Source organism: Myripristis murdjan, chromosome 18 (genome assembly GCF_902150065.1).
Source record: "Myripristis murdjan chromosome 18, fMyrMur1.1, whole genome shotgun sequence".
NCBI classification, from domain to species: domain Eukaryota; kingdom Metazoa; phylum Chordata; class Actinopteri; order Holocentriformes; family Holocentridae; genus Myripristis; species Myripristis murdjan.
In genome coordinates this window covers 9,750,704-9,776,542 of record NC_043997.1, presented here as the reverse complement: position 1 = coordinate 9,776,542, position 25,839 = coordinate 9,750,704, and the positions used below count along the sequence as shown (strand labels likewise).

At 41.7% G+C, this 25,839-nt stretch overlaps 3 protein-coding genes across 3 annotated transcripts in view; all 3 read right to left on the bottom strand.

Moving 5' to 3' along the window:
- Window positions 1–364: 364 nt before the first annotated feature.
- On the bottom strand, window positions 365–6,006 carry lratb.2 (lecithin retinol acyltransferase b, tandem duplicate 2). The gene is made up of 5 exons (XM_030076164.1): window positions 5,745–6,006; window positions 5,343–5,448; window positions 4,447–4,521; window positions 3,527–3,679; window positions 365–1,022 (listed from the first exon to the last, which is right to left on the bottom strand). The coding sequence occupies exons 1-5, from the start codon at window positions 5,981–5,983 to the stop codon at window positions 867–869; spliced, it is 729 nt and encodes a 242-aa protein (XP_029932024.1). The 5' UTR covers window positions 5,984–6,006; the 3' UTR covers window positions 365–866.
- Window positions 6,007–9,162: 3,156 nt separating this feature from the next.
- LOC115376594 (lecithin retinol acyltransferase-like) lies at window positions 9,163–14,576 on the bottom strand. The gene is made up of 2 exons (XM_030076283.1): window positions 13,888–14,576; window positions 9,163–10,822 (listed from the first exon to the last, which is right to left on the bottom strand). The coding sequence occupies exons 1-2, from the start codon at window positions 14,458–14,460 to the stop codon at window positions 10,670–10,672; spliced, it is 726 nt and encodes a 241-aa protein (XP_029932143.1). The 5' UTR covers window positions 14,461–14,576; the 3' UTR covers window positions 9,163–10,669.
- Window positions 14,577–25,182: 10,606 nt separating this feature from the next.
- LOC115377073 (uncharacterized) overlaps window positions 25,183–25,839 on the bottom strand; it is a 34,152-nt gene continuing 33,495 nt past the window's right edge. Inside the window, exon 20 of the mRNA XM_030076940.1 lies at window positions 25,183–25,650. Coding sequence (XP_029932800.1) covers window positions 25,576–25,650 — 75 coding nt within the window. The 3' untranslated portion in view covers window positions 25,183–25,575. The remainder of the gene's footprint in view (window positions 25,651–25,839) is intronic.

Below are 25,839 nucleotides of genomic sequence, written 5' to 3'. Positions count from 1 at the left end.
AATCTAAAGCAAACACTTACGGAGTCTGTATTTAGATTTCCCAGCCAAAACGTTTGCTTGTTAATATTGTTATTTTCTCAATTTATGAAAAAATGTCTTTATTTCTTCTCTCCGATTTTACTAGGTAAATCCTTACCTAACTTGCCGAGCGAACTCCCGGCGATGATTGACAGCGCAATGGTTCCCTAGCAACCAATCAGCACGGTCATATGGCACGAAGGGCGGGATCATATATAAACCCGTTTCGTTTATAATGACAAATACGGCCCACGTTACAATAATTTCACCAAAATACGTTTCACTACATCTGTTTGCAATTTATCAACTGTTTTAAAAAAATAAAACAGCAAAAGACAAAACCTCATCCAATAAATAAAACAAAATAATGCATTCTTTATTATTACATAGTTACAATTTCACTTCTTTCCCCACATTATTTCAAAATTTCCGTAATCACAGAACAATCTAGTGTTTCCTCCAAAAACAAACAACATCCTCATCTTGTTAATGCGCTCATTTCAAATAACATGTGACTTACACATTTCCTCCTAAAATTGCAGTCCAACATCACATCACATTATAAGGTGTATATCATTGTTTAGGCCCAATTCTAGCCCCATTTTGTCCCCAGTTTTTAGCCAGACTTAATTTCACATTCTCAGTGTCCTCCATACGTTTTTTTTGAGTCTTTCATATTCTTAGGTCACTGATGTTCAGCAGTAATAATGTAGAAGGGCATCCCATTAATAAAACACACCAAAACTGCAAGCAGGGCAGGTTGGACATGCAGCAGTCCAGTGGATACCTGCAGTATGGTATCTGTGTGTGTGTGTGTGTGTGTGTGTGTGTTTTGTGAGTGTGTGATATTAGGCGGCCATCCATATGAGGAAGGGCACCAGGACAGCGAGCAAGGTGGAGCAGACGGACAGGGCTCTGAAGTAGAGGAGCAGACACATCCCCAACACCGCTGTCGCCTTGGCAACACGCCGACTCAGCAGCAGCTTCCTCACTGTCTTACAGAACTGGAGAGGGAGGACGGGGGTTAAACATAGGGAAACATAAACCATATACACACAAATAAATACAAAAACTAAATAAATAAACACAAATAAATTGTCAGTTGGCAATCCATGCATGTAATAGAGCTGTTACACCACTACTGTTGCTGTTACAGGCATCCACGTCAGAAATAAAACTGTCCACTAGATGGTGCAATTGCACTGTTTTATTAGCTTACACAGAAATTTCACATTTCAGACACTGGGCTCTCAGATTGACTGCAAAAATGAAACAAGCTTTAGGGGTCATGAAGCTTCTATCTATCCATCCATCCATCTATCTATCTATCTATCTATCTATCTATCTATCTATCTATCTGTCCAATCTGTTCAATATGCAACTTTTCACCCACCCTTTCTCCTCCATCCTACTTAAAACCTTTACCCACATCAGCAGCATTTCGTGTACAGCATTTCTTTCACAATTTCGCCATCCCGTGCTTATAATCACGCAGTTCAGTGAAAGTTCCACTGCCACAACAATGAAACAATCGTATGAAACGGCCAACAGCGGGGCCAAACATTGCGGCAATGCACAATAGAGCTTTTATTGACTCTGTTGCTGCAACAGGGAGGCTTAACCCAATTTAGCAAGGGCCCTGGTCTCTTTTGTGATCAGTATTAATCTCCCGGCAGTAAATAAAGACTACACAGTTAAATGTCACCCTGTGGTGTTAGAGCTGGTTTGTGGGAACCTGAAAAACCTATGAGATGAAGTCATGCCAAGAGGAGAGATCCACATTCTTTGTGTGTGTGTGTGTGTGTGTGTGTGTGTGTGTGCGTGTGTGCTTGCGCTTGCTTTCGTGCATGTGCTTTATCCAGTGTGGGCAACACGGACAAAAGAAACCATTATTTATATTTATTTCAGAAAGGTAACTTGTAATGTTAAAATAACCTCTTTTCCTATAGGTTTTACTGTACTTAAATTACTGCAAATGTTAGGGAACAAGTAAAGTAAATAGGAGTAGTTCACCTGAACACACACACACACACACACACACACACACACACACACACACACACACACACACACATAAAGGTATTTTGCCACTTATCACTTATGCAAATTATCCATCTAATTTCTGTGTATGTTGGCGAGGTTTCCGCTCACATTCATGGGGGGTGAATCGATACAGTCTGTTGTTCTTTGGCGGGAAATAGTTCCCAACGAAACTCTTCACTCCTGGGGGTTGTGGACTATGGCAAGTGGCAGTTTCTTGCCATAGTCCACTCTCTCTACTAAACCTCACCAAATGACACAGAATCTGGATGGCAGAGGTGAGACGTAACAGACGAGCAATTTGTTGTTTTATTTCAGTAAGAGTTGTTCTTTTACTTAATACTTTTTACTTTTACTCAGCACATTAGAAGATAAAAATATATACTTTCTACACACAACATTTCCACAACAGACTCGTTGCTCGCAGGAAATCAAGTATTTTTTTTTTTTCCATCAGGTAGCTTCCATCCTGGAAGCGGCTGATCAAGCATGAAATGTGACTTAAGTGCCATCACCAGAAAGGAGAGAAAGAGCCTGAAGACTACAGAAGCAACAGGAGCACAGCAACTTACCCAACAAAGCCACTGAGCGGCTGCATGACAGGTGATGTAGTGACTGACATGTGTTGTGGGTTAAACAAACAGTGTCTAAAGATTATATACTTTTTAGCGGTAGTCAATGTTGTGGATGTCCATTAAGCACAATATTCCAAAAGTAGCTAGAAAATAAACATAAAACACTACTTGTGTGTAACTGAAAAGATGTGAAACTACAATACACAAGGGTAAAATACCAAATGGACTGAAGGGCTCAGGGGCGCCACCATGCCAGAGTTGTTAACTTTGCATTTCTTGTGACATCGTCAAAGCGCTTTGTCATGTCATGTCAATAACAAAGACTCAAAAGTCCTGCTGAAAAACTGAAGGAATAGCCTAAACACTCACTCTGAAGATGTCACAAGAAAGGAACCATCATGAGACATTTGAATCCCCTCAGTATATCTATAAAACTATCAGCGTTGTTTGTATGTGCACTGTGCATCCTGCTGAAAATAACATGAGCTCGCAGATTTGTCTGATTCCCAGGTTAGGCTGCACTAGAGTAAAGTGGGAAAATATCTTTTTCTCTTCATCATATTTTGGGTGAATAGTTCCTTTAAGGGAGTTACCTGTGACAGATTATATTTTCGCCATGTTTAAATGTGATTATTGCACATCCATTAAATTATGCAGATGAATGCCAAACAAGTTAATTCTTACATTTTGACCCTGTAGGAAAATTGTTTTCTTTTTCTCCCAAGAGATTATTTATACCTGCCTCCACAACAGCTCTGCCACCAACAAAGGTTCCTATAAATAAACACCAATCTGTTGCACTCGGCAGCTAAAATTATTCTTACAATGATTTTTTTCTTAGACTGAATCAATGTAAATTCAGTGCAGAATTAAAGCGATTCTGTTTGATTTACCTGAAACGTCTGGAAGCTCATGACGGTGCCGTATCGGCAGTACATGACAAAGTGTTCACAGTTGTACCACAGCAGGCTGTAGGTCATGGAGCCTTGCAGCTTCTCAGCCCTCCTGGCCACCTCGTCTCCCTGCAGCGGTGGACGGCTGCACACCTGGCCCATTGGAATGAACAGGGAAGTTAGGAAACTGCAGAACACTGTTAATCCAAAAAGTACACAGAATATTCCTGCTGCTACCACTAATACTGCTCTGATTATACTACCACCACATCCACCGTTACTGTTACTACTACTACTAAAACAACTACAGCTACTACTTCTTCCACTATCACTATTATTACTAGACTACTTCTACTACTACACCTACTTCTAAAATTTTTGCTATTAGTAGACTACTAGTGCTGTTGCGAAAAACAACTACTACTACTACCTCTACTGTTATTGTTACCACTACTGCTACTACTACTTCTACGATTACCACTTTTACTTTACTATTACTATTATTACTTCTACTATGTACTTTAGCAGACTACTACATTCTATTGCTACTAAAGCCTGCTTCTACTACCACTACACCCACTGTGAAAATTTCTATTAGTACTGTCACTAGAACCAAAGAAACTACAACTACTGCTATGCATATCACTATTTCTACTTCTGCTACTACTACTTCTTCTGCAATTATTATTCTACTACTAGTGATACAACTACCTCTACTAATTCTGGTGCTAGTACTGCGACTTCTACCATTACTACTACTATTACTACTACCACTTTCAGTACTATTACAATATTTTTTCTCCAATACTGGCTCACTTGTATTACTGCTACCACTACTACTATCACCGGCATTACATATCTGACTGTTTGACTTAAAATTGTCCAGTAAATTTTGTAATTATTTCCTCTATCAACTTTACCTTATCCATCGTATTAACGAGAATCTTTGATCCGTAGGCAAAGTCCTCCACAGTGTCAACCCTCACACTGGCACACTGAGGGGATGAGAAAGGAGTTAGTTTGTGTTTGAACCTGGGGATTACCTCCACAAGCTTCTATTTCGTGGTATTTTAATGTTAAGTTTTCTGGTTTCTGTTGTTGATAAACTTGTAGTTTCAACCTGCACTTTTTTTTTTTTGTCTTATCAGCCTAAATTAGTAAAAAAAAAAAAAAAAAAAAAAGTCTCCCATCCCAGCTGAGACACCATGGCCACTGGCAAGAAATCTTCTCAGTGCACAGAAAATGATTAATCAAAATTTAAAAGCAAAATACAAAGCTGTCTCCTGAACACCTTGGAGAATTTCTGTTTTGAAGTGGAAAAAGTTCAGTTTGAAACATCTCACTGCCAATTTCCCACACTGAAAAGATTTATAGGTATTTAATAAGATTGGTACATGTTCTACCTCTCACATGTCAAGCCAGGTTTCTCACTAGTAGGCATGTAGCCATTATCATAGCAAGTAACTTATGAGCCACTCATCACAACATTATGCATGAATGTTGAAATGAGTTGGTGGTGACATGTGTTATAGGTTTCACACTATAAAAGCAGTCAGATGCAAAGTATTAAGCATATAAAAGTGAAAAGAAAATCATATAAGTTAGACTTTGTACGAGCGTTTCTGCATGGGTTTGTGCTGAAAAAAATGCAGTATTGCTTTGAGTGTAAATTAGCATCACACAAGTTCGCGTACCATCACAGATAACTTCAGTAACTGTACATTTGGCAATTTTTCTCGCACCATTTTCCTGTCTGATGTAGTGGGCATCGATGCGCAATGTACTGGCTCAAATGGACGCAGCAACCATCCAATACCTTGGCCAGCACTCCCAGTATGAGTCTGTTGTTGGTGACCATCTGTTTGATCTCCCACTCGTCATCGGAAACGACAGGCAGGATGTCTGGGATGAAGTGAGCGACTCTGAGGATGAGGGAAAGGCAGAGAGGAAGAGATGAGAGAAGAGGACATTTGAAGAAGTTTGCATTAGAATCACAATTGCCTTGTACTGAGGTGCATCATCATCATTTCTATCACAACATCCTATAAGGTCCTACAGCTATAACACAGTTTTACAGTGCATACTGACAAAAATGTTTGACCAATCAGATCATTTCACTGAATTTATCCATCGTATGAGTTTCTATATAGTTTCTCCCCCCAGTGCAGCACCATGCAGGACAGCATCACACAGGACAGTCCAGTCCAGTCAGACTTACCGGCCTCCCCCTAGGTATATCCCAAAATGAGTGAACAAGGTCCTGGGGACTTCCAATAGGTCTCCCCTTTGGAACATCAAATCATACTTACTCTCTGTATCCTTCCCTTTCTGCCCCTCTCTCTCCTGTTCTCCCCCTTTCTCTTTCTCTTTCTCTTTCTCCTTCTCCTTCTCCGTCACCCTCTGGTCATCCCTCTGGGCTGCGATGAAGAGCAGAGCGAGGACTTGCAGAGGGAACATGGCCTCAAGGGGAGGAGAGAGAGAAACCAGTTAAGGGAAAGTGTGGCGGTCACCTCATAGATGGTTTTATTCTTTGGGTGGGAGGGGCTGAGCAGGAGAGAGAGGATTAGAAAACGGTACTAAGCCTGATCCAGGGTAGGAGGTGTGCATTTTGGTCACCTACAGCTGAGGGTGACGTTTTGAACCGATGTCGCTTGGGAAATTTTGCCAACAAATATGACCAAACAGCAGTCCTGTCACTTTCATTTCTTCCATAGTGGTTCCTCCTGTTTTCACTCAGAAGTTCTTCATGGCAGCTGCAGTGCTCCCAATACTGCAACAGAGTGTGAAATTAAAGACACAGTATGCAAGGCTGGGGGTTTTGCTGCACTGAACTCAGAATCTCAAACTTGTACATTTCAGACATGCGACAATGTCAACTTGAGGAAAATGGATGAACGAAAGAAGAAGAAACTCTCAATTTTCTCCCAGGAGGACAACCAAAACCAAAGCGTGTGCAGCAGTATTTGCTTTCTCACACTTTGCTGAGGAAAACATTCAGTGATTATTAAAGGTGCAGTGCGCAAGATATGACCAGAATTTTACTGTAAACCATTCAAAATTTTTACTAAAATCCTCAACAGAAAGTGAATAAGAAATAAGAGTTTTGACATTATAGGTTTGTTATGTCTTTTTTTTTTTTTTTACATTTTGGGTGGTCATTTGGCTAAGTGATCTATCTATCTTGATACATCTATCTTATCATATAACAATAAAATTAGCTTTCTGCCATTTTATCATCACTATCATCACTTAAAACCTAATTAAGAGAAACCAGAGCTGTAAAATGATGCCTAAAATTACAACTTGTAATTTCGAGTTAGGTGATTGTAGAGGTCAGCACTATCCATTTACATTATGTCAACTTGTTATCTGTCTGTCTTCACTTTAAACTGAGCCTGGGGTATTGTAAGTGGTAGGGTTTGGGGTATGAGAGTACTGGAGAATGATAAACATTCAAAGTATAGGTGACATATGGATTAATACGGGCCTACCAGCTGGCAGATCTTCATTTATTGGATGAACTTCAACAGGAGATTTTGGTTGTTAACATTTCTTTTACTGATATCATGGTCAGAAACAACTTTTCATTCAACAGTTTTGAGAGGGATAAAATGAAAAAGGCCGGAAAGTAAGGACAAGTTCTACTCATTCTCAACTGTATTGCGCATAGTGCCCTCAAGTCAATAGGATAAAAAAGAAGAAGGAAATTCCTGTTAGAGATACTAGGCCATCTTGGATTATGAGCACTTTCTGCCAAAAGTCAACATCAGTTATGTTTTATGATTATGACCAGAATCACTCCTGGATTTGTCCTATGTGATGTAAGGATAAATCTGAACAGTTCATTTTCACAAAACACATTTCCTTTTTATTACAGTGAGAGTTGCTCCGTTGAATCAGATACCATGTAGGCTAATCACCCCGGCAACAACAAAACATTTTATGCATGTCTTAACTGGTGATGATCTCTTGTTCTTGTAAATTCAGGATGTTACTGAGGGACACCATGGTTACAGGGTGAATAAACTTATGTTGGCAAGGTTGGAGAGCAAAATAGCGACATGACCAAGGATTGCTCCCAAAACAAAGGGACTGACCTTTCCTATATTGCATCATCTTCTTCCTCTTGTTTTATGGCGGTTGGCAAATAGCTTAAAGGTGCATTGCCACCAACAACTGGTCAGGAGTACAAATCAAGTAAATAAACTTATAAATCTATGCAATGTGTGAATGTGACCTTTACTGGATAAAAAAAAAAAAAAAAAAAAAAGATTTAACAAAGCCACTGATCATCTCTAGCCAGAAAAGGAAAGCACTGTTGCATTGCCAGCACTGGGGATTATTGTTGAGCAAGTCTAGCGGGACAATTTCTCAATTCCTTTCACACACAAACACACACACGTACACTCCAATCACAGAACCAGTGACATTTATGAGTTTCCCAATAGCAGTTCCAGTCTGTGCCCTCCTTTGTCCTGTCTAATCACCGAACAAAGCTCACAAGAATAGCTGGAAAATAGGCTGTTGACTTATGTAATCATTACCACCTGGATGTAAAGGATATGCTGAGCGCTCAGCAGCTTGTATTACAATCCTACATGAAAGTCGTACGTGACTGCTTGATAACCTTTCAGGCATAATACCACTTTTACCGACTTATGCAGACTGAGACAAGATGTTTTATACCATTTTCACATCTGTATGTCCAGTGGTTATGTTCCTATGGGTAGCACTTCGTGTTAGCTTAGCATAAAGACTTGAAGTCTATGGGAGTCATTAGCCTAGCTCTGTCAAAGTGAAAAAATAAACCTCACAGGTCTCTTATTTGCACAGTGTGCCATGTATTTGAAATACATGTCTTTACAAAAAAATTATTTAAAAAATCATCAAATTAGTTTTCAACCTAAAGGGTAAAATGTTTATTGAGGTAATAAATAAAGAGGGAAATAGAGGTCTTTTTTCTCCACTGTCTTTCATACGTTCTTACTTTTTTTTTGCAACCAGTATAGTGGAAATCTGGTGGCCAGTCCTGGATACAAGGAGTAGAAAGAAGACTGTTGGAGGGAGGGAGAGAAAAGAGTGAAGTGATAACAGTAGAATGAGAGAATAGAAAAAGGCATGAGACAAAAAAAAAAACAAAACAGGAAGACACAGAGGGAGGGGGAACAGAGAAGTATCTGATGCGTTGGTGCTTACATGGGAAGAGGAAACCAAAACAGAAACAGTGTAACATGAACAGCTGAGAGCCATGTGTTGGATGGGATGAATCAGACAGACACTGGGATTAAGACTGTGTGTGCTTGGTAAACACAGAGAGGCAGCCCTGACTCAGAGTTCAGAGGCAGAACTCAGCGCCTAGGAACTAACAACCACATTCACAGAAACTTCCTGTAATGTTTGTGTCAATCTCAGGCCACCATAAGCTGTGCCTGAAACCCATCGATGTTGTTGCAGTAGTCAGTGGAGGTTCATATTCCTAATGGATGACTAACACACTTTTAAAAAAACATACACCATACAGTATTTCCATGGCAATTCAAGTGAAAAAGACCTCTCACCACCCAAAACATCTGTTTCAAGTCTCTTCCCGGCTTTATGTATTTATCATCTTTCAAAATCAAAGACACGACAAGTTCTGTCAACTCCTTTTATTTACATAGAAAACAGTATAAAGTGTTATGATGTCCAAAAAAAAAAAAAAAATTCTGTACAAAAGTTTTTGACTGTTAGGAAACAATCAAGTCGCGAACAATATCTACAAAATATTTACAGAAGCGCTTAGCCTGTATAAAAAGTCAAAGAGTGCAGAGGGTTCGATTCGGGCTGAGGTTATGATATGCTGAGCAGAAACGTGAAGGCACTCGGCTGTCTGTGATCCCTACAACGGTTTCATTGTAAACAGTGGAGTATACAGTCTGCGGTGCGACGTAAAAACAGAGATTTACAGTGGACGGAACGGCAAAGGATCCCTCCCTGGGTCGCGTCATCGTCATCTCCTTTGGTGCAGTTAAGACGGCAACAAAAATAATCGGTGGACTGTTCGGTAGAAGCCGAGCAGCAGATTGTGGTTGTTCTGGGAATGTGTATTTTTTCATGTTTTTAATTGGAATAAGAAGGATCATATGCTCGTGTGTGGGTTGAGAAAGTTCTTCAAGCCTCGGGCCGATGAAACCCATTAAAAACCAATTAGATGAAGTCAAACATGTGGCATTTAAGTTGCATTTAAGCTGTCAACAAGACTGTTTTTTTCTTATACTTGTTGCTAACAGGACCTTTTGGAGATGTGCGGTTTTCACTGGACTATGTCAGTATCATCTCAGCAAACCTTCCCTGGGTAAATTACAATTTAAAAAAAATAATACATTGAAATGTGCATTGTTTTAAGTTTGGTCAATAAATGAGAACAATCCGATGATGCTGTTGCCGTGGCGACACGCCTGCTGTCAGACCCATCCTGCGTTTTCTCACCACCAAGCACTATCAGACGTTAAGGGAAGCCATCTGAAATGTGCCACATGAATGACATGACTGCACATCTGGATGGGAACGCCGGTCCTACTCACTCTAATTCTGTGGTTTCTCGGTCTCCTGAAATGTTTACTTGCAGAATGGAGGCCGGTCATGCGATGTTTGGAGGGCGGTTACCAGCAGTTACACAGGACACGCCACTATGTTGGAAGAATGACAACAGGAACAGATTATAATGTCATCGCCTTCCTGACAAAACACCCACTGAACTTGATACTATACAAAATGTGTCAAATATAATATAATAATTCATAAAATATAAAATCTTTTTTTTTCCCCATCTTTGTTGCTAAGGACTATTTGTTGTGGCTGTTCCTACACTGTAGTTCCCAGAGATCATCTGTCAATCAAACAGTGTGGGTGGGACTTCGGTGATTAAAAAAAAAAAAAAAAAACCTGAAAATTTTTTATTATAATTTCCATTTTCTCTATTTTGTCAGGAAGCAGCGTAAACATTATAATCATTTTTTGTCCCTCTTTCATCACGGTGGCGCAACTTTTGTCACACACTGACAAACACTGTCCAAACGTGTCATGGCAAGGCTTGATACTGAGCTTGTGTATATGTGTGTGAGTTTGTGTGTGTGTGTGTGTGTGTGTGTGATCCAGGCTGGTCTAGCTGGCCATCCACAGGGTGAAGGGGATGAGGAGGGTGGGCAGGGCGGTGCTGGAGGATATCCCCAAACACACCATGGACAGGATTCCCAGGAACGCCGTCAGGAAAACGTTTCGCTGGTCCTGGATGAGGGACTTTAGACACTCGCAAAACTGCAGAGACAGGAAGAAGAGAGAAGACAGAGCAAAAAGAAAAAATGTTTAAATTTTACAGAATTACAAATGAAAAATATTTGAACTGACAGCAACAAAACTGCAATGCGATACCTAGATCCATGCAATTCAGATTTACAGCATTTTTTGCATGCTTGTTTCTATTTTGAAAAGTGATGCACAGATTTTGTTTTTATCATTATTAGATCTCCAGCATGTACAGAGTGGGGAGTGAGAAGAGGATGAGGTTGAGGAGAAGTTCCACACTGCAAAAACAAGCCCTTTAAATGCCAAGTAATTAATTCAAATAAGTTATTTTGTATGCTTTACACAACTTTTGCCATCTTTGAACACTAAAACCATGTAAACGTGAATCTAGATCATTAATTGCACTCACTAATTGGAGCCTGCAGCCTTCCCCCATCAAAAATATTTGAATAAAAAACAACTAATTTTGCAAAACATTAGCAGGAAAACTAAACACTTCACCACATAGTGTTTCCACGAGCTTCCCTGCATTGACAAATCAGCAAACTTTCATCTGTGTGTTCACCACACTGGTTGACAAATTTAATAAAACAAATTAATAACAAAATTTCACTTGTTTATTTTGCTCTGGGACCAACTGGAGACCTTTCAAGGATCTCTGGGGGCCCCTGTGCCCCCCCCTTTGGGAATCAGTGACCTGGAATACATTTAAGCCTTGACTCTGAAGCTATCAAATGACACTCAGAGTGCATTATGGTAAAATATTTAGGCTATGGGGGAAAGTGAAGTCAAAGAGATTTTCGGTGTCTCTGTCCTCCAGCTATGGTTTTAAATGAATGCTAAACCACAGATGTTGATTCAGTCCTGACTGGCTGGGGGCTGCAGGGGTCTGAAAATGTCCTGATGTCATAGACCCCCAAATTAAGACATTCAGTTTTGTGCCAGAGTGAAAAAAACGTCAGTGAAATTAAATTAAAATGTTAAATTTTTAAATTGTGGTGAGTTTTAAAGGTGCTACTGTGTGTGAAACTTTTTAAAAAATCTGTACATCACTATCAAGTTAACGTTGGTTTAGTCTCTGTGCACAAATGAGACCAAACACTTGTGTTTCTCCATATAAAGACCACATTTCCCATCGGCCCTGTTGCTTAATCCCCCCTTAATCCCCCCTGCATGCAAGAAGTGATTTTTTCCAACAAACTTTTACTCCTTCCACCGTTATAATGTCATTATTATTAACAAAGTCTTCTCCATATTTTGAGCTGTACAGTAATCCAGCATACTTCCCACCAAATGTGAACTGGTGGCTCATAATGTAAAATGCAGCGTAATGTCATATTGGTACCTTTACGAATGTCTTAAAATAACGTGACTATGATTTAAAGTTGTTACAAAGCCACACACAGCACGTTTAACCATCCCTAATTTTACTTGACGACCCTTGGAACTCGCTCAAGGGCCCCTAGAGGTCCCCGGGCCCCGCTTTGGGAACCACTGCCTCAATTAATCAGTCTGTCTGTCTGTCTGGCTCCTTGGCAGCTGCTGCTCTGCTTAAAATCACCTCTGTCTGTGTGTCTCCAGCCCAAAAATACTGCAGTGCTTTGGCAAGGCGACACCCATTTCAATGGAGCCCTTGTTCTCAGGGCTTTCCAAGGAGCGACCTAGATTTTTCCCTGTGCTTAAAACAGAACGTCCTGACCCAGTGACGCTGGATTTTCATCCCACCTTAAAAAGCAAAAAAAAAAAAAAAAAAAAAAAAAAAAAAGAAAATAAATCAGGGAAGAACAAGGAGGAGGGCAGAGAGGGAAAGGGGGTTGTAGAGGCTTGGCTGAACATTTTAGTTTTTGCCAGGCATGCCAGAACCAAGCATCTCCATAATAAAATTCTTATAATATTCCTATAGCGTGCAATGTGCCTGTTTCACTCAGTAATGACTTTAAGGTGACCATCAACAATATTCTGTGGGTTATGGATGTGTTAAAACCTGGGAGACATGGCAAGGAATAAAGGAAAGAGGAATTTACTAAGAAATAACTAGAATTGCTCTGTCCAGAACGTTTAAAGTAAATTATTTCCCTTTTATTTTCTTATTATACCATTTCCTACTACATTGTGCTGTGTTGCCATTAAGCTTCTGTGGTCTACTTGAGTTGACTTTTCCTTTGTCATCTTGATTTAATGCATTCATAGAAGATAGATTACTTTATAAGCCCTGGTGATTTTTTTCCCCCAATGTCACCTGCATGTAGTGCGACCTTCCTTCTCTTTATGCCGTCCTGATTTCTCACCGTGCAGCGAAACCAAATGAAACCAAACCAATCCTCAATCTGAGCCCTGAAGCTGGTGAACCACATGCGATGACAAACACACAATTGTTTGATCATATTCTGGGTGTGTTTCACATCGCTGTTTACTTTTCACCCAACATCATAAATATATCACATTATGCATAAAACTCTTCTTTACAAACAGTATTGGCAATAGTAGCATCTGCACGTGAAAACCAGGTACGCGTGCGCCAATAAACGCGGCCAAATTGGTGGAAAAAAACGGGAGCTTTGTGCGTTTTACACGGCCAAAGGAGACGAACAAACACAACCGCCTGCCCCCTGCTGCTGGTGGAGACATTCTCAATTAACCTCTGGTCCGTGCGTAAAGGTTCCACCAACAGCAGTTGTCTGGTTTCCCGTGCGTAAAATTTTACAGCCGGGGGAGTCAGTTCATTTGGAAGACGTTTCAGCATCTGGTATCAGTTACGGCAAAATTTACAAACATCCCTCTATTTGCTTAAGAAGCAGTGACTGATGACATACAGGTTATTATTCGCCTAATGAATTATTAATCGAGGGAAAATGCAGATTGATAAAAATATATAGGAGCCTGGAAATACGTGCCCGTGCTCTGCAACAGATGGGGCTATGTTTATTTGGGCATGTGAAAATACAAAAATTTAGCTCTCTACAGTGAGCAACAGCAATCAGCATCATCAATGAACTTCCGTGCGCTACATCAAAGACAGCCGTCTGGTTTCCCGCGCCGCGCGTTAAAAGCGGCACCCCGGGATAAAGTCTTCTCACCTTGTCGGTCTGCAGGCTGACCGCCGTGCCGTAGCGGCAGTAGGTGACGAAGTGCTCACAGTTGTTCCACAGCAGGCTGTACGATACGGTCCCGACCAGCCTCTCCGCCCGCCGGGCCACCTCCTCGCTGGACAGCGGGCTCCTGCGCATGGTCCGGTCCATGGCGTTGAGCAGGATCCCCGCGCCGTACGCGAAGTCTTCCACCGAGTCCACCCGGATGCTGGCTTGCTTGGACAGCACGCCCAGCAGCAGCCGAGTGTTGGTCACCATCTCCTGGATTTGCCGGGTGTCGGTGGTCAGCACCGGCAGGATGTCCGGGATGAGGTGCGCCACCCGGTTGTCGCCCAGGTAGATGCCGAAATGGGTGAAGAGAGTTCGCGGCACCTCCAGCAGGTCGCCCCGCTGGAGCTTCTGCGGGCCGCCGGGCGCCTGAGGGAGCCCGTCATCGCGATCGTAGCGCTTGGTGAGCGGCGCGTCTCCTTTCTCCCGTTCAGGCGGAGACAGCAGGCTGGATACCTTGATGTGGGCGAGGAGGAAAAGCTTCTCCAGGAGGAATATGAGCGAGTCCAGCATGATGGGAAAAGAGACAGAGTGGCAGACAGAAGGAGACAGAGGGAGAGAAAGGGAGAGAGAGAGAGAGTATATGCTGTCTGACTTTGTTTTTCACCTCTTCCTTCCCTTTGTCCTCCCTCTGCCCTCAGTGAAGCATCTTCCTCCTACACGGGCACTTTGGAGATGAGGGAGAAGCAGGGGTACGCGACGTCACGCGGAATTCGCGGAGCATAATTGGCTGAGACGGTCTAATTAACGGTATGAGGAGATGGGGGTAGGAGAAAAGTGGAGAGGGGGTGGAAAGAGAGAGACGGGGAAGAAAAAGAGAGAGTTGGGGGGTGTACACTGTAATCAGGGAGAGACTGAGACAGAATCCTGCTACATTACACCTCATAAGAAACACATACCTCCATCAAATAAATACAATAACCCTGCTTTTAAACATTTCCATGTGGAGGAAAATGGATGGTGTGCAACATTACGTGCAACATGTGTTGATGGTTGTAGCAAAAGCTCACTGTCGCCCAATGTTCTCATGCTTAATATTTGTAAACGTTTCTAGCATTATCATTCATTTCTATGGCTTTGCCAGCATGGATCTGACCCCTGACATGCCCCCCAAAAAAGTTAATTTGAATTTGAAAATTTCCTAGAGAAACTGCAATGTTACATGCAAGGCTTCCTTGTTTTGCACACACACACACACACACACACACACACACACACACAGAATAACAAAATGACCACACTGCTCACACTGTAGCCTGCAGGAAAGAATGACCTGGACAGTTTGACAGAAGCTTAACATCAAAAGCCACTGCAACAAGATGGAGGAAAATATTCTCTTTTTCTTTCTTTCTTTCTTTCTTTATTTCTTTCCTTGTGGTAATGAGTGCCACATGGCCCTTGTTCTACCTTCCTCTCCTTCCCCAACCTCCACCGCCAACCCCACCACACACACACACACACACACACGGGGCTCCTATAGCCAAACCAGCCAAATGTAGAGCGCTCACTATTTCCACTGCAACCATGTCGCCGATTTGCACACACACACACACACACACACACACATCACTCCCACACTCTCTCACGCACACACACATACACACATCTCGCTCACTAACACAGACGTAAATGAGTCTTGAGTGTCATGGGAACTCTGCAGTGAGTGGTCAACACTCAAACTGAGCAATGCTGTGGTCGCAGCGGTCTAGCTTTCCAAAACCACCAAATGGTGGCAACCCACACACACACACACACACACACACACACTCACGCACACTCAGACAGTCACACACAGTTGGCCGGAGCCGAAAGCACGTCCATCTTAATCATTTGCTCAGCATACAGTACATTCCCCACCTCCTGCACCAAGCAAGTTTCTGAACTGTTAAGCTGCTTGTTTGAAGCCATCTGTTTGTCTGTGTCTAATTTTCAAGACTGAGGGGGAGGTTGGATATCATTTGGTGATATATGGACTACAAATCAGATAAAGAAAGTGAAAATAGCTCCCACAAGAGATCAAAACTATCGTACCGACCTCTGACATGTAAACAAATGTTTCTTACATTCAAGCCAATACCAAACTAGCTCACACAAAGATGATTGCGGCTGTCACATGCTGATAAATCTCTACATTTTGCGTTCATGCAGACATTACAAAGATGTGTCTGTGGTGGTATTCCTCCACTCGCTCAGGAAAGCTCTGTGATTGGTCCGCCAGAACCACTTAGTGCCATTTCTGTGTTTTCCAACATTTCCACTGGGAGTGACGACAACCTGATGCCGGCGTGCCGTCTCTCCTCATCCAGCTGGAACCGAGGACGTTTGCAAATCTGTTTTGATGCTGCCAGCTCATCCCCAGATTAGTCAAACTCCAAGAAGTTACTAAATTCATGGTTCGAAATATGTCAAAGGATTACTTTTAGACCCTGTCAGTGTGTGTGAGAGCATACACACACTCTCTCTCCCTCTTTCAGATACTATAAACATAATTTCTTTCATTTTTGTCTGTGCTTCATTAACGCAGAATTAATAACATTTTCCTGGCGCTGTCCACTGTTGCAGCGATCAGCTCAGCTCTTCACTCTCTAACACAACTTTAAATACTCACACCAGCTTAGGCCACTTTGCCACTTCAAACATTGAAGCATAATTTGACCTTAAAGGCAGAATGAAAAAAACAATCCTTCTCGATCATCACTTATGACCCACTAGAGGTGTGTGTTGGTGTGTGTGTGTCTGCAGAGACGCTGCCCTCTGCCTGGATTTTCTTGTTTCTTCTTGCTGGGACTCTTCTGGGCATTGACCTTTGGGCAGTGGGAGTGTAGCTCCCAGCCAATCACAGCATGCAGTGCCAGATTGGTAGCACGACATCCAGTAGAAAGCTACAAACATGGCAGACAGCACCAAACAAAAAGGGATGCCAGAAATTGCCATTAATCTTTCTAATGGCCACTGATAATCCCAATGACATTTTGACATATACACAGATTGATTCGTTCTCATACACGCAGAATTCACACAATTATGCACAAACTGCAACTCTGACAAATTTCAGACCTTGTCCACCAACTCGTGCCTCCGAAAAATAAATTCACCAGCAACTTTGTAGAATGAAAGAAACTCCACTTTAAAATGTGTTAACGGGGCGTTGGTTCACTAGAAACAGCCTCAACATTCCTTGCATGAAATCTGGACTCCAGAAAAAAAGGGGCGCCACACCTTAAGCACAATGGAAAGTTTGCTGATTTGTTATTTTAGGAGGCCAACCTGCACTCAGTATACGTCTTAGCCCTCATAAACCTGCAATAGTGCACTTGCCCGACGTACAACTGTTAGACCAAGCCTCCCTCTGCAGGAACCGAGGCTTTTTACTCAGCAGCAAATGTAAAAAGCTTTCGTTTTGCAGCCCTGTTAGTCCCATTAGCGGGTACATCATTACAAATGTTGGCTGCACAGTTCAAGCCCACCAAACTTCATTTTAAATTCTAGTGCAGACCACAAGATCTCCAAAGACAGCGAATATAACCTGCTGAGCTGTAAGGAAGTGTGTATAAAATGATGCACGAGACAGCCAGGTATTTTATCTGAATGAATGCTGCAGCTATAAAATGATGACATCTTGGGTTTGAAAAATTCCCTCAATACAGGTTTGATGAATTACTGCAACCAGAAGATACAGAAAATGGATGTGACATTGTTCAATAAACTATTTAAGGGGAAAATTAAAGGAAAAACAAGTTTAAAGGGTTAAACAGCTACAGATTGAATCCTATGTTGTATCAATCAGTGATAGCGGGGTAGCAAAACAGAAATTTATTCATGCAAAAATGATTATCACTTTTGCTGGCGCACTTTTGAATACTGCAATTAAGACACTAGCCTTTAATTCCTGTCATACATTTGTTGGGTCTCCCTCTTTTCTTCTTTTTCCTCACATAAAGAGAGGATTAGGGATTAAAGGTAGATTATAACTGAGAAGACTGAGCAACCGCCCCTGCCAACACACACACACACACACACACACACTGTGAATTGACTCCTGCTGAGTCAGCCTTAAATGGTGCTGAATGACAGTGAAGGAATGGGATTCAGTTCAGTGTGCTTGTGTGTGTGTGTGTGTGTCCCATACACCAGCACACAAATGCAAACACACAGAGCCTTAACCCCAACTGAGGCAGTAAATGGTGCTGAGTGACGGTATAAGAGGATGAGATTTGGCTGCTCAGTGTGTGTGTGTGTGTGTGTGTGTGTGCACCCAACAATGCTGCCTGGCATGGGGCTAATGCTTTCCAGCAGTTTGGGGAGGAGAAGGGGAGGACTATAGGGTTTATGTGTGTGTGTGTGTGTGTGTGTGTGTGTGTGTGTGTGTGTGTGTACCAATGAGTGAATGACAGATATGTTGCTAAAGAGAGTCACAGGGTGCCAGAGAGAGAGAGAGGGAGAGAGAGTAAGAGGGAGAGAGAATGTGTGTCAGCGAGTGCAAGTGACTGGCAGTGTGTGTGTGAGGTGCATGCACAAAGAGAGAAGGCTGACAAAAAGTGAGAAACACACACACACACACACACAGAGAAAGGAGTGATGACAGATGAGGACCAATTTATCTCCCTTTATTTTCCATGATGTTCTCCCTGAGAGCGAGACACATTAAAAGAGAGAGAGAGAGAGAGAGAGAGAGAGAGAGGGGCTGATAAAGCGTTGTTTTGCTCTCGGTTGTCAGTCGGAGCGGCACAAAGGCAGCGACGCCATGACAAACGGTCGTACAAGTGACCCCGCAGCTACGATGCTGATTAATGAATGCATTCTCTCTCTCTCTCTCTCTCTTTCTCTCTGTGTCACTGACAGTCAAACAAAACAGGCAAAGACGCCGCAATGAACAATTGCAATCAAGTCTCCTTTTGACACCCCGACGTTCCCATGCAGTCATGAATCTCAGACGAAACCTTCCGTCGCCACGCTAGTTTGTCAGCTGTTTTCAAGCTTTGACATCTTCCGTCCCGTCGCGCCCATCGGTGGGTTCGTCGTTAACAAATGCGCCCACATTTATTTTAGATTTTAGAAGAAGTGGCGATCCCGAGGTTTCCAAAGAGCCGAAAAAGACATTCTGAGATTGTCTATTTGATGCAATGCTGCAGCTGTAAAACAAAGGCATCTAGAGTTTAACGGTCGGGTTCGGAGAAATATTTAGAAATGATGGTTGGGTTCGTCACATCGGTGTTATTTCAGCGAAATATGATGGACCAACTTCCTGTGTAGTATTGGAGTTTATGTGACGATGCTGAAGGCCACCTGTAAGCTATTTCAGGCGGTAAATGTAACACAATGATGGAGGACAAGCAAAATCTCAGGCAAAAAAAATTCAGCCCCATCCGCGCTCTGCTCTGCTCTGTTGGACAAAAGATGCTCCCTATAAAAGATGACACCTTACAACCTTACATAACATTTTCTACTGACTTAAAGTGAAACTAAACTATTCCTAATTTTTCTGAGGAACCCTGGGAGCCCCACAAGGGTTTTTTTTTTTTTTTTTTTTTTTTGCCTTAACCCTATAAAGCCTGAACTATGAAAGAATTGGCAGAAAATTCCAATTTTTTGAAACTGAACCCTTTATTTAATCCTATAACAAAATATATATAAAAAAAGAAAAATCAAAAAATATGTTATTACACGACCTTTCTGGTGTATGATATATGATATGTACTTGAAGTGCCAATGGTATGGTCCAGCGTGAACAGGGGAAGTGTCCAAAGGTATACAACAGTATTTTGGTCAAGTATTGATTAAACTGAAAACGGAATGTGTTATTTGATAATGTGTATCATATATGATACAAATGGCTTTATAGGGTTAAATGACAAATATTAGCATAGGATTTTTTTTGAAGAGCTGAACAAGAGCTTACTACTCAAAAAAAAAGCAGAATTTTGGGCCAAAAAATGTTACTTGAGCCCCTTTCAGAGAAAATCCTCCTTAAAATGCAAGCTACACAGCAAAATGAGGTTGTATTGAGTATGCATTTAAAACTGCTAGGAGTGTGAATGATGGACAAATGTTTCTGAGCAGTGATTAGCCCTGCAGACTGGGAAGATGAAGACAGTCTCTTTGTCTCTCTCTCTCTCTCTCTGTCACACACACACACACACACACACACACACGTCTGTCTTATTGAGGTTTCGCTGTCAACACCTTTTGCCCCTCTGTTTCCTGTGTCAAAGAGGTGCTTGGTAACAAGAATGGGGAGGAGCTGACACACACACACACACACACACACACACACACACACACACACACACACACACACAAAATTAAAAGCAGAGGTTTCAACATCAGTCTTGGTAGTAAAAATACATTTAATTTCTTTCTCCAAAATCACCTTAAAGGAATCAAGTCGCTATATTAATCCATTTAGTACCTGACTTATGTCAGCAAGTGCACATGTGGTCAGTCATCAGTGGTCTGAACAACACAACTAGAAAACACCTTAGAAAGCAGAGTAAATTTAAAGGGTGACACCCCTGAGTTTAAGATTTTTTTTATTTTATTTTTTTTTTTTAATAGTTCTGTCATCTGGTACAACTCAGCTGAATGAACTGGGACAGATGTTAAAAGTCACGGTGGATGCCTACGTTCTGCTATGAAACTTCATCACATTGTGGGCTGAAATTGAAGTTCTGAGTCATCTTGAGACCTCAAACTTTAATCTTCAACCCAACATTGTCTGTGTGTTTTAAAATACTTCCTCAAATCACCCCAACACTGATATACAGGATTTCAGGATGCACACTTTCTGACATTGTGCAGACTGACCTGCATCACTGGTATATCATTTAAGAAAACCTTAAATTAGGTGGTGTTTCCCTTAAAGCACATGTGGTTGCACGATAAAGGCCGTGCCGTGATCACTGCTGCTTTCACAATTTATTTACTCAGAAGAGAGTTTTGATAAACATTAGTAATGTGGACATGATGACCAAGCAGGTACAGCAAATAACAGCTACGACACTCTTAATAAGTTCAGAAAACTGCGTCCCTTTGCTATTTTCACCAGTAATATCACGTCATACTATGATATTCAAAATCCCAGATGATAGTCTCTAATCACAATATTAATATAATATCCATATATTGCCTAGTTCTATTGTTTAACGTATTTAGAGTTTTTTGCATGCTTACAGAGACTTGTTGTATACTGCACATCATGACATGAGGTGATGTTATACACTTTAACAACAAATACATTATAAAGTGTATTGGCAGGTCAGGTGAAAGGCTAATTCATTCACCACAAATCATCAAATATCATTGTGTGCAATGCGACTGATATGTGTGTGTCTGAAGGCCGGTAGCAACATTTTGTGCCCATATTCTTGTTCCAACTTGACTGTTTTTGTGCCACAAAGCTTCAAGAAATAAGCTCTCAGAGTAAACCTCAAACTTTACTCTTTTGCCAGGGTGGAAAAAATCCCAATGAAACAGCATTTAGACCATCATGGGAAACTTAAAAACTCTCCTCTGAACCCCAGATGAATGAAAGTCCTTTGATTTTAGCAGCTTGTTTCACGGTAGGACGACTCACCACACCTATTTCATGATCAGGGCAAACTCTGGTGTACATTCAGACTTTCAAAAGACGGATTTATTTACACAAAACATTATTGCTTAGTTATGTGAATGAATAAAATGTGCATAGAAAAAAAAAATCCATTGTAGCTTTTACAGATGTAGCAGAAACCTCTATCACATCAGGTGTGGACGAGACTGACCAGCTAATATTCAATATTTAATAATAAAGGCCATTAGTGTGATACACTGGCTGTGTGAGCATTACCCACGCTACCACAGATTTCCATCAGTGTTGGGTGATACTGCAGACTTAGCCAGTCTCTAGCTCATTAACAATCAAAATCCAATCAAAATAATACATTTTCAATCTATTATAGGTACATTACTATGGTGAGTTAGAGTGTCAGTCTACAGGACGTTTACTGGACCTCAGATTCCCTTCAAATACAAAAAAAAAAGGGTGAATTCAGGGTAGAGCCAGAGAGATAATGCTAAATGACTGTAGAAGAGGTTCAGGTATGCTGCTACCTAAACATTTTTAAAGTCTGGTTCTACACTCAAATACTGATGTTGGCAAAACAGTATCCACAGCTACTGCCTGTTGTGTTCGGGTCACAAAGTCTCCATTGTACATCATTTAGTCTCACCTTCAGTGTTAAAATCTTGTCTTATTCCCAATGCAGTTTCACCTGTTTCGCGATTTTTTTTTTCTTTTTCTGCGAACAGGCATGAATTTGTTGAAACAAGGCAGAGAAAGGGAGATCAGCCCACTGGGATCCGGAAAATTAAACGTGATTCAAGAAAAATCTGGGGAAAAATGTTGTTTTTTTTTTTACTTTCTTTGAAGAAAAACAAAAATGTACGACTCAATATAAGGCTGAATGACTTGTTAAGATGCGGTTTTTGTTTGCTTGTTTGTAGCTCACCGACTGGCTGAGCAAACCACTTGAGCAGAGTAAAGGAAAGGGCAAAGGGTTGCCTCAAAATTAGCACCGAATCTCTTTTGTCTCTTTCGTTTCATGAAGGCACTTTGGCTCTCTACCAAATGGCAAATGCGGGAAAAAAAAACGCACTGGAGGATCTGGTGAAGACTAGAAATGCACAGCAGGGGTTCCCTAACATTTTCATGTCATGGACCTCCAAAAATATATATATCCGTCTAACAGCTGCTAAGATTTTGCTCTGGAGACCTCGGTATCTTTGCGGTTTGATGTGATCTAGCGTGTAATTCTGCATGCACCTCTGTAAAATAGCTGAATTCAAGCGTCCTTGAATTTTAAGAGCTTAATTCTGGGAAAACCAGCGATGTAAGGACACACGCGACTCAAATGCTCTGCTCTCGCCCTCGCAGAGACGTGTGTATTTCCACGAGGAAATCTTTAACAAGGGTGACATCGCAGCTGCCATCTTTCTTTAATTTGAGGATTTAACAGAAACATGTGAGCATGGACTTACAGCGTGGATTCTGACACCTCGGACGGCTAATTAAAATCTGACAACTTCACTGTCATCTGTTGAAGCCAGTTTTTTTTTTTTTTTTTTTTCAACCAGACAAGATTTTTTTTTTTTTTGTTTGTTTTGTACCCATGCCACCGGCCTGTTTGATTCTGCTTTCAATTCATGTCTGGCATCATTTTTGTCTTTTTCATATTATTTATTATTATGGCTTTAGTGTCTGCAAAGCGCTTTGTACATCTGTTTAGAAAAGTGCTGTTTATTTACTGCTCTAAAGCGGAAGAATTCATGCAACACCGATCCGGTTTCCATGTTCTCGCTTGAATTATCCTCTCAGGTTTCATGTTCTAGCATGTGGCGCAGCCTGTTATCCAGAAAGACTGAATCACCGAAATTACAAGAAACCGATTCCATGGAAGGCAAGGGGTCAGAGTCACAAGCGGCATATGATATTCCTGGGAAGCTAAACTCATCCCATCAAAGAGAAAGAGAGGAATTATCAAATGAAGAGGAAAGGCGGGAGGGATTTTTTTTTTCTTCTTTTGAGAGTGAAATGCAACAACAACAAGAGCGGGAGGGAACGGGAGAGGCGTCATGATTCAGAGGAAAGGGGGACGTGAGGCTTTTGTCATACAGATGAGGTTTTCGGCCTACGCGGAAGATGTGGATGCCCTGACGGGACAGTGGGGAGTGGGAGTTCGGTGCGGTCTCTTTGCAATTATGAACAAACAGACTGGAAGCCAGAGGGCTGGTGTGCTGGCGGACACGCGCACATTCCTGAGGCACGGCTAACATCGCAGCTCGACTGTTCACAGGGTCATGTGGAGGTGAACGCGCTGCGGAAAAAGAGCCGAGGCATCAGGCCCGTCCAACCTGAGGAGGCGGGGGGGAGGCGGGACGTCCCCCTCTGATATTTGACTCTGCCATCTCTCAGATACGTGCGATACTCGGTTGATCCCCCCCCTCCGAACTCCGTCACCCCCTCCAGGAAGGTCAGAGGTCAGAGTCAGGGTCAGCTACAGGGCAACCCCCTCAGGAGCAGGTAGGGATTCACGTCCAGATTCACAAAGATTGCACTGTGAGGGCAATCCAGGCATTTTTTTTTTGTGTCTCAGTTGATTAAGGTAAGAGCACAAAGGGCGTTCATTTTGCAAATCACGTTGTGGCACAAACAAGCAGTGGAACAAGGCACCCAGAGAGCAAACAGCCCCTTTTTCCGGGATGGAAAACCTCCACCGCTCGCACTGAAATACCTAACTTGCTGTGGACGATGCCGTTGTCTTGCAGCGATTCTGAAAGGCCAAACTTTTTGCGCAAAGTCTCCGTTCCGGATCTCACTGGCACACAACAACTCGGGCGAGTCTGTGTTGTGAAGAGGGCGTGATCTTCACATGCAAGGTGAAAACGGCGCCCGCTCTTTCCTGCGTAAACCTTCAGGGGAACCTGGCTCTTGTCGCCCAGTCGAGGGACGGTTCACTGCAAAAACTCAAAATCTTACCAAGATTATTTGTCTTATTTCAAGTCAAAAATGTCTTATTACTAGTCAAAATATCTCATTACACTTAAAATAAGACATGATCACCTCAGAAGTAACAATTGTCTCTTGTTTCAAGTGAAAATTTGCTTGTTTCATTGGCAAAATTTGTTTCTTGTTTCTAGCTAATTTTCACTTATTTCAAGTGAATTTTCACTTTTTCCACTGGCAAATTTTGCCAATGAAACAAGCAAATTTTCACTTGTTTCAAGTGAATTTTCACTTGAAACAAGTGAAAACTGTCTAAAAACAATTTACTTCTGAGGTGATCATGTCTTATTTTAAGTGTAATGAGATTTTTTACTAATAATAAGACATTTTTGACTTGAAATAAGACAAATAATCTTGGTAAGATTTTGCGTTTTTGCAGTGTTCCTCTAACCACGAAGCCTCCCTGCTGCCCCGATACGTAAAATGAATTATGAATTTTACTCCGCTTGAGTTATTAGGTTACGACAAATCTAATTGTGTGCCAGCCGTTTTGCCGCGGATAATGACTCAGTAAACCGCCAGCCTTCCTCGTGCCTTCACTTTCTTCCGCAGACGCATCAGCAGCGAAAAACAATTGAAAAGCAGATCTCTCCAGGCCGGCGATGACGACGTTAACATCTGCATGGGGCCGGCCTTAAAAATAAAGCAAACACTTTCACACATCAGTAAATGAGGCACACAAGACATGTTACAAGTTACACTTCCACACAGGTTTGGCCCTTGGATGCCGTTCTTGTAGAATCAGTCTTTTTTTTTTGGCATTTGCAGAATCAAAGACGTTTAGTTTGCTGTTTACTTGTTTGCATTGTGGATTTGCATTTCTGGCCTCAGAGGTTTTGGACAGACTAAGCTCCTGCCTGAGAGGGGAGTCAGGAAAAAAAAGTTGTACTCTGTAATCGTATTAGATGAGGAGTCTCAGCTAAATGATCCTGTTGAATTTTCGTTTTTTTTTAATAGCTGTTATTACCTCATCTCTCCTTGTTTAAATGCCTCTACACCTCTTATCCATCCCCCACTCTCTCTCCCTCTCTCCCTCTCTCTCTCTCTCTCTCTCCATCTACTTCTCCCTCTCAGTCTCTTTCTCTCGTTCAATCCACCAGTGATTTGAGGTCAGGAAGTCCTCTCAGCTTCAAATCCAGCAGCATCTGACCGTAGGCCTTACCCTGCAGAGAGAAAATCAGAGACAGAAATAGACAGAAATACCCGGTGAGCGTTCAGTAGCAAATCTTGACAAAAGCTTGATTACACCTTTAGTTGCCATATTTCACTGTGCTTTCTCTTTTTTATAGTATTCCATACTTTTCTACACTTAATATTTCCATCAAGTTATTTTTTTTCATTTTATTTTAATT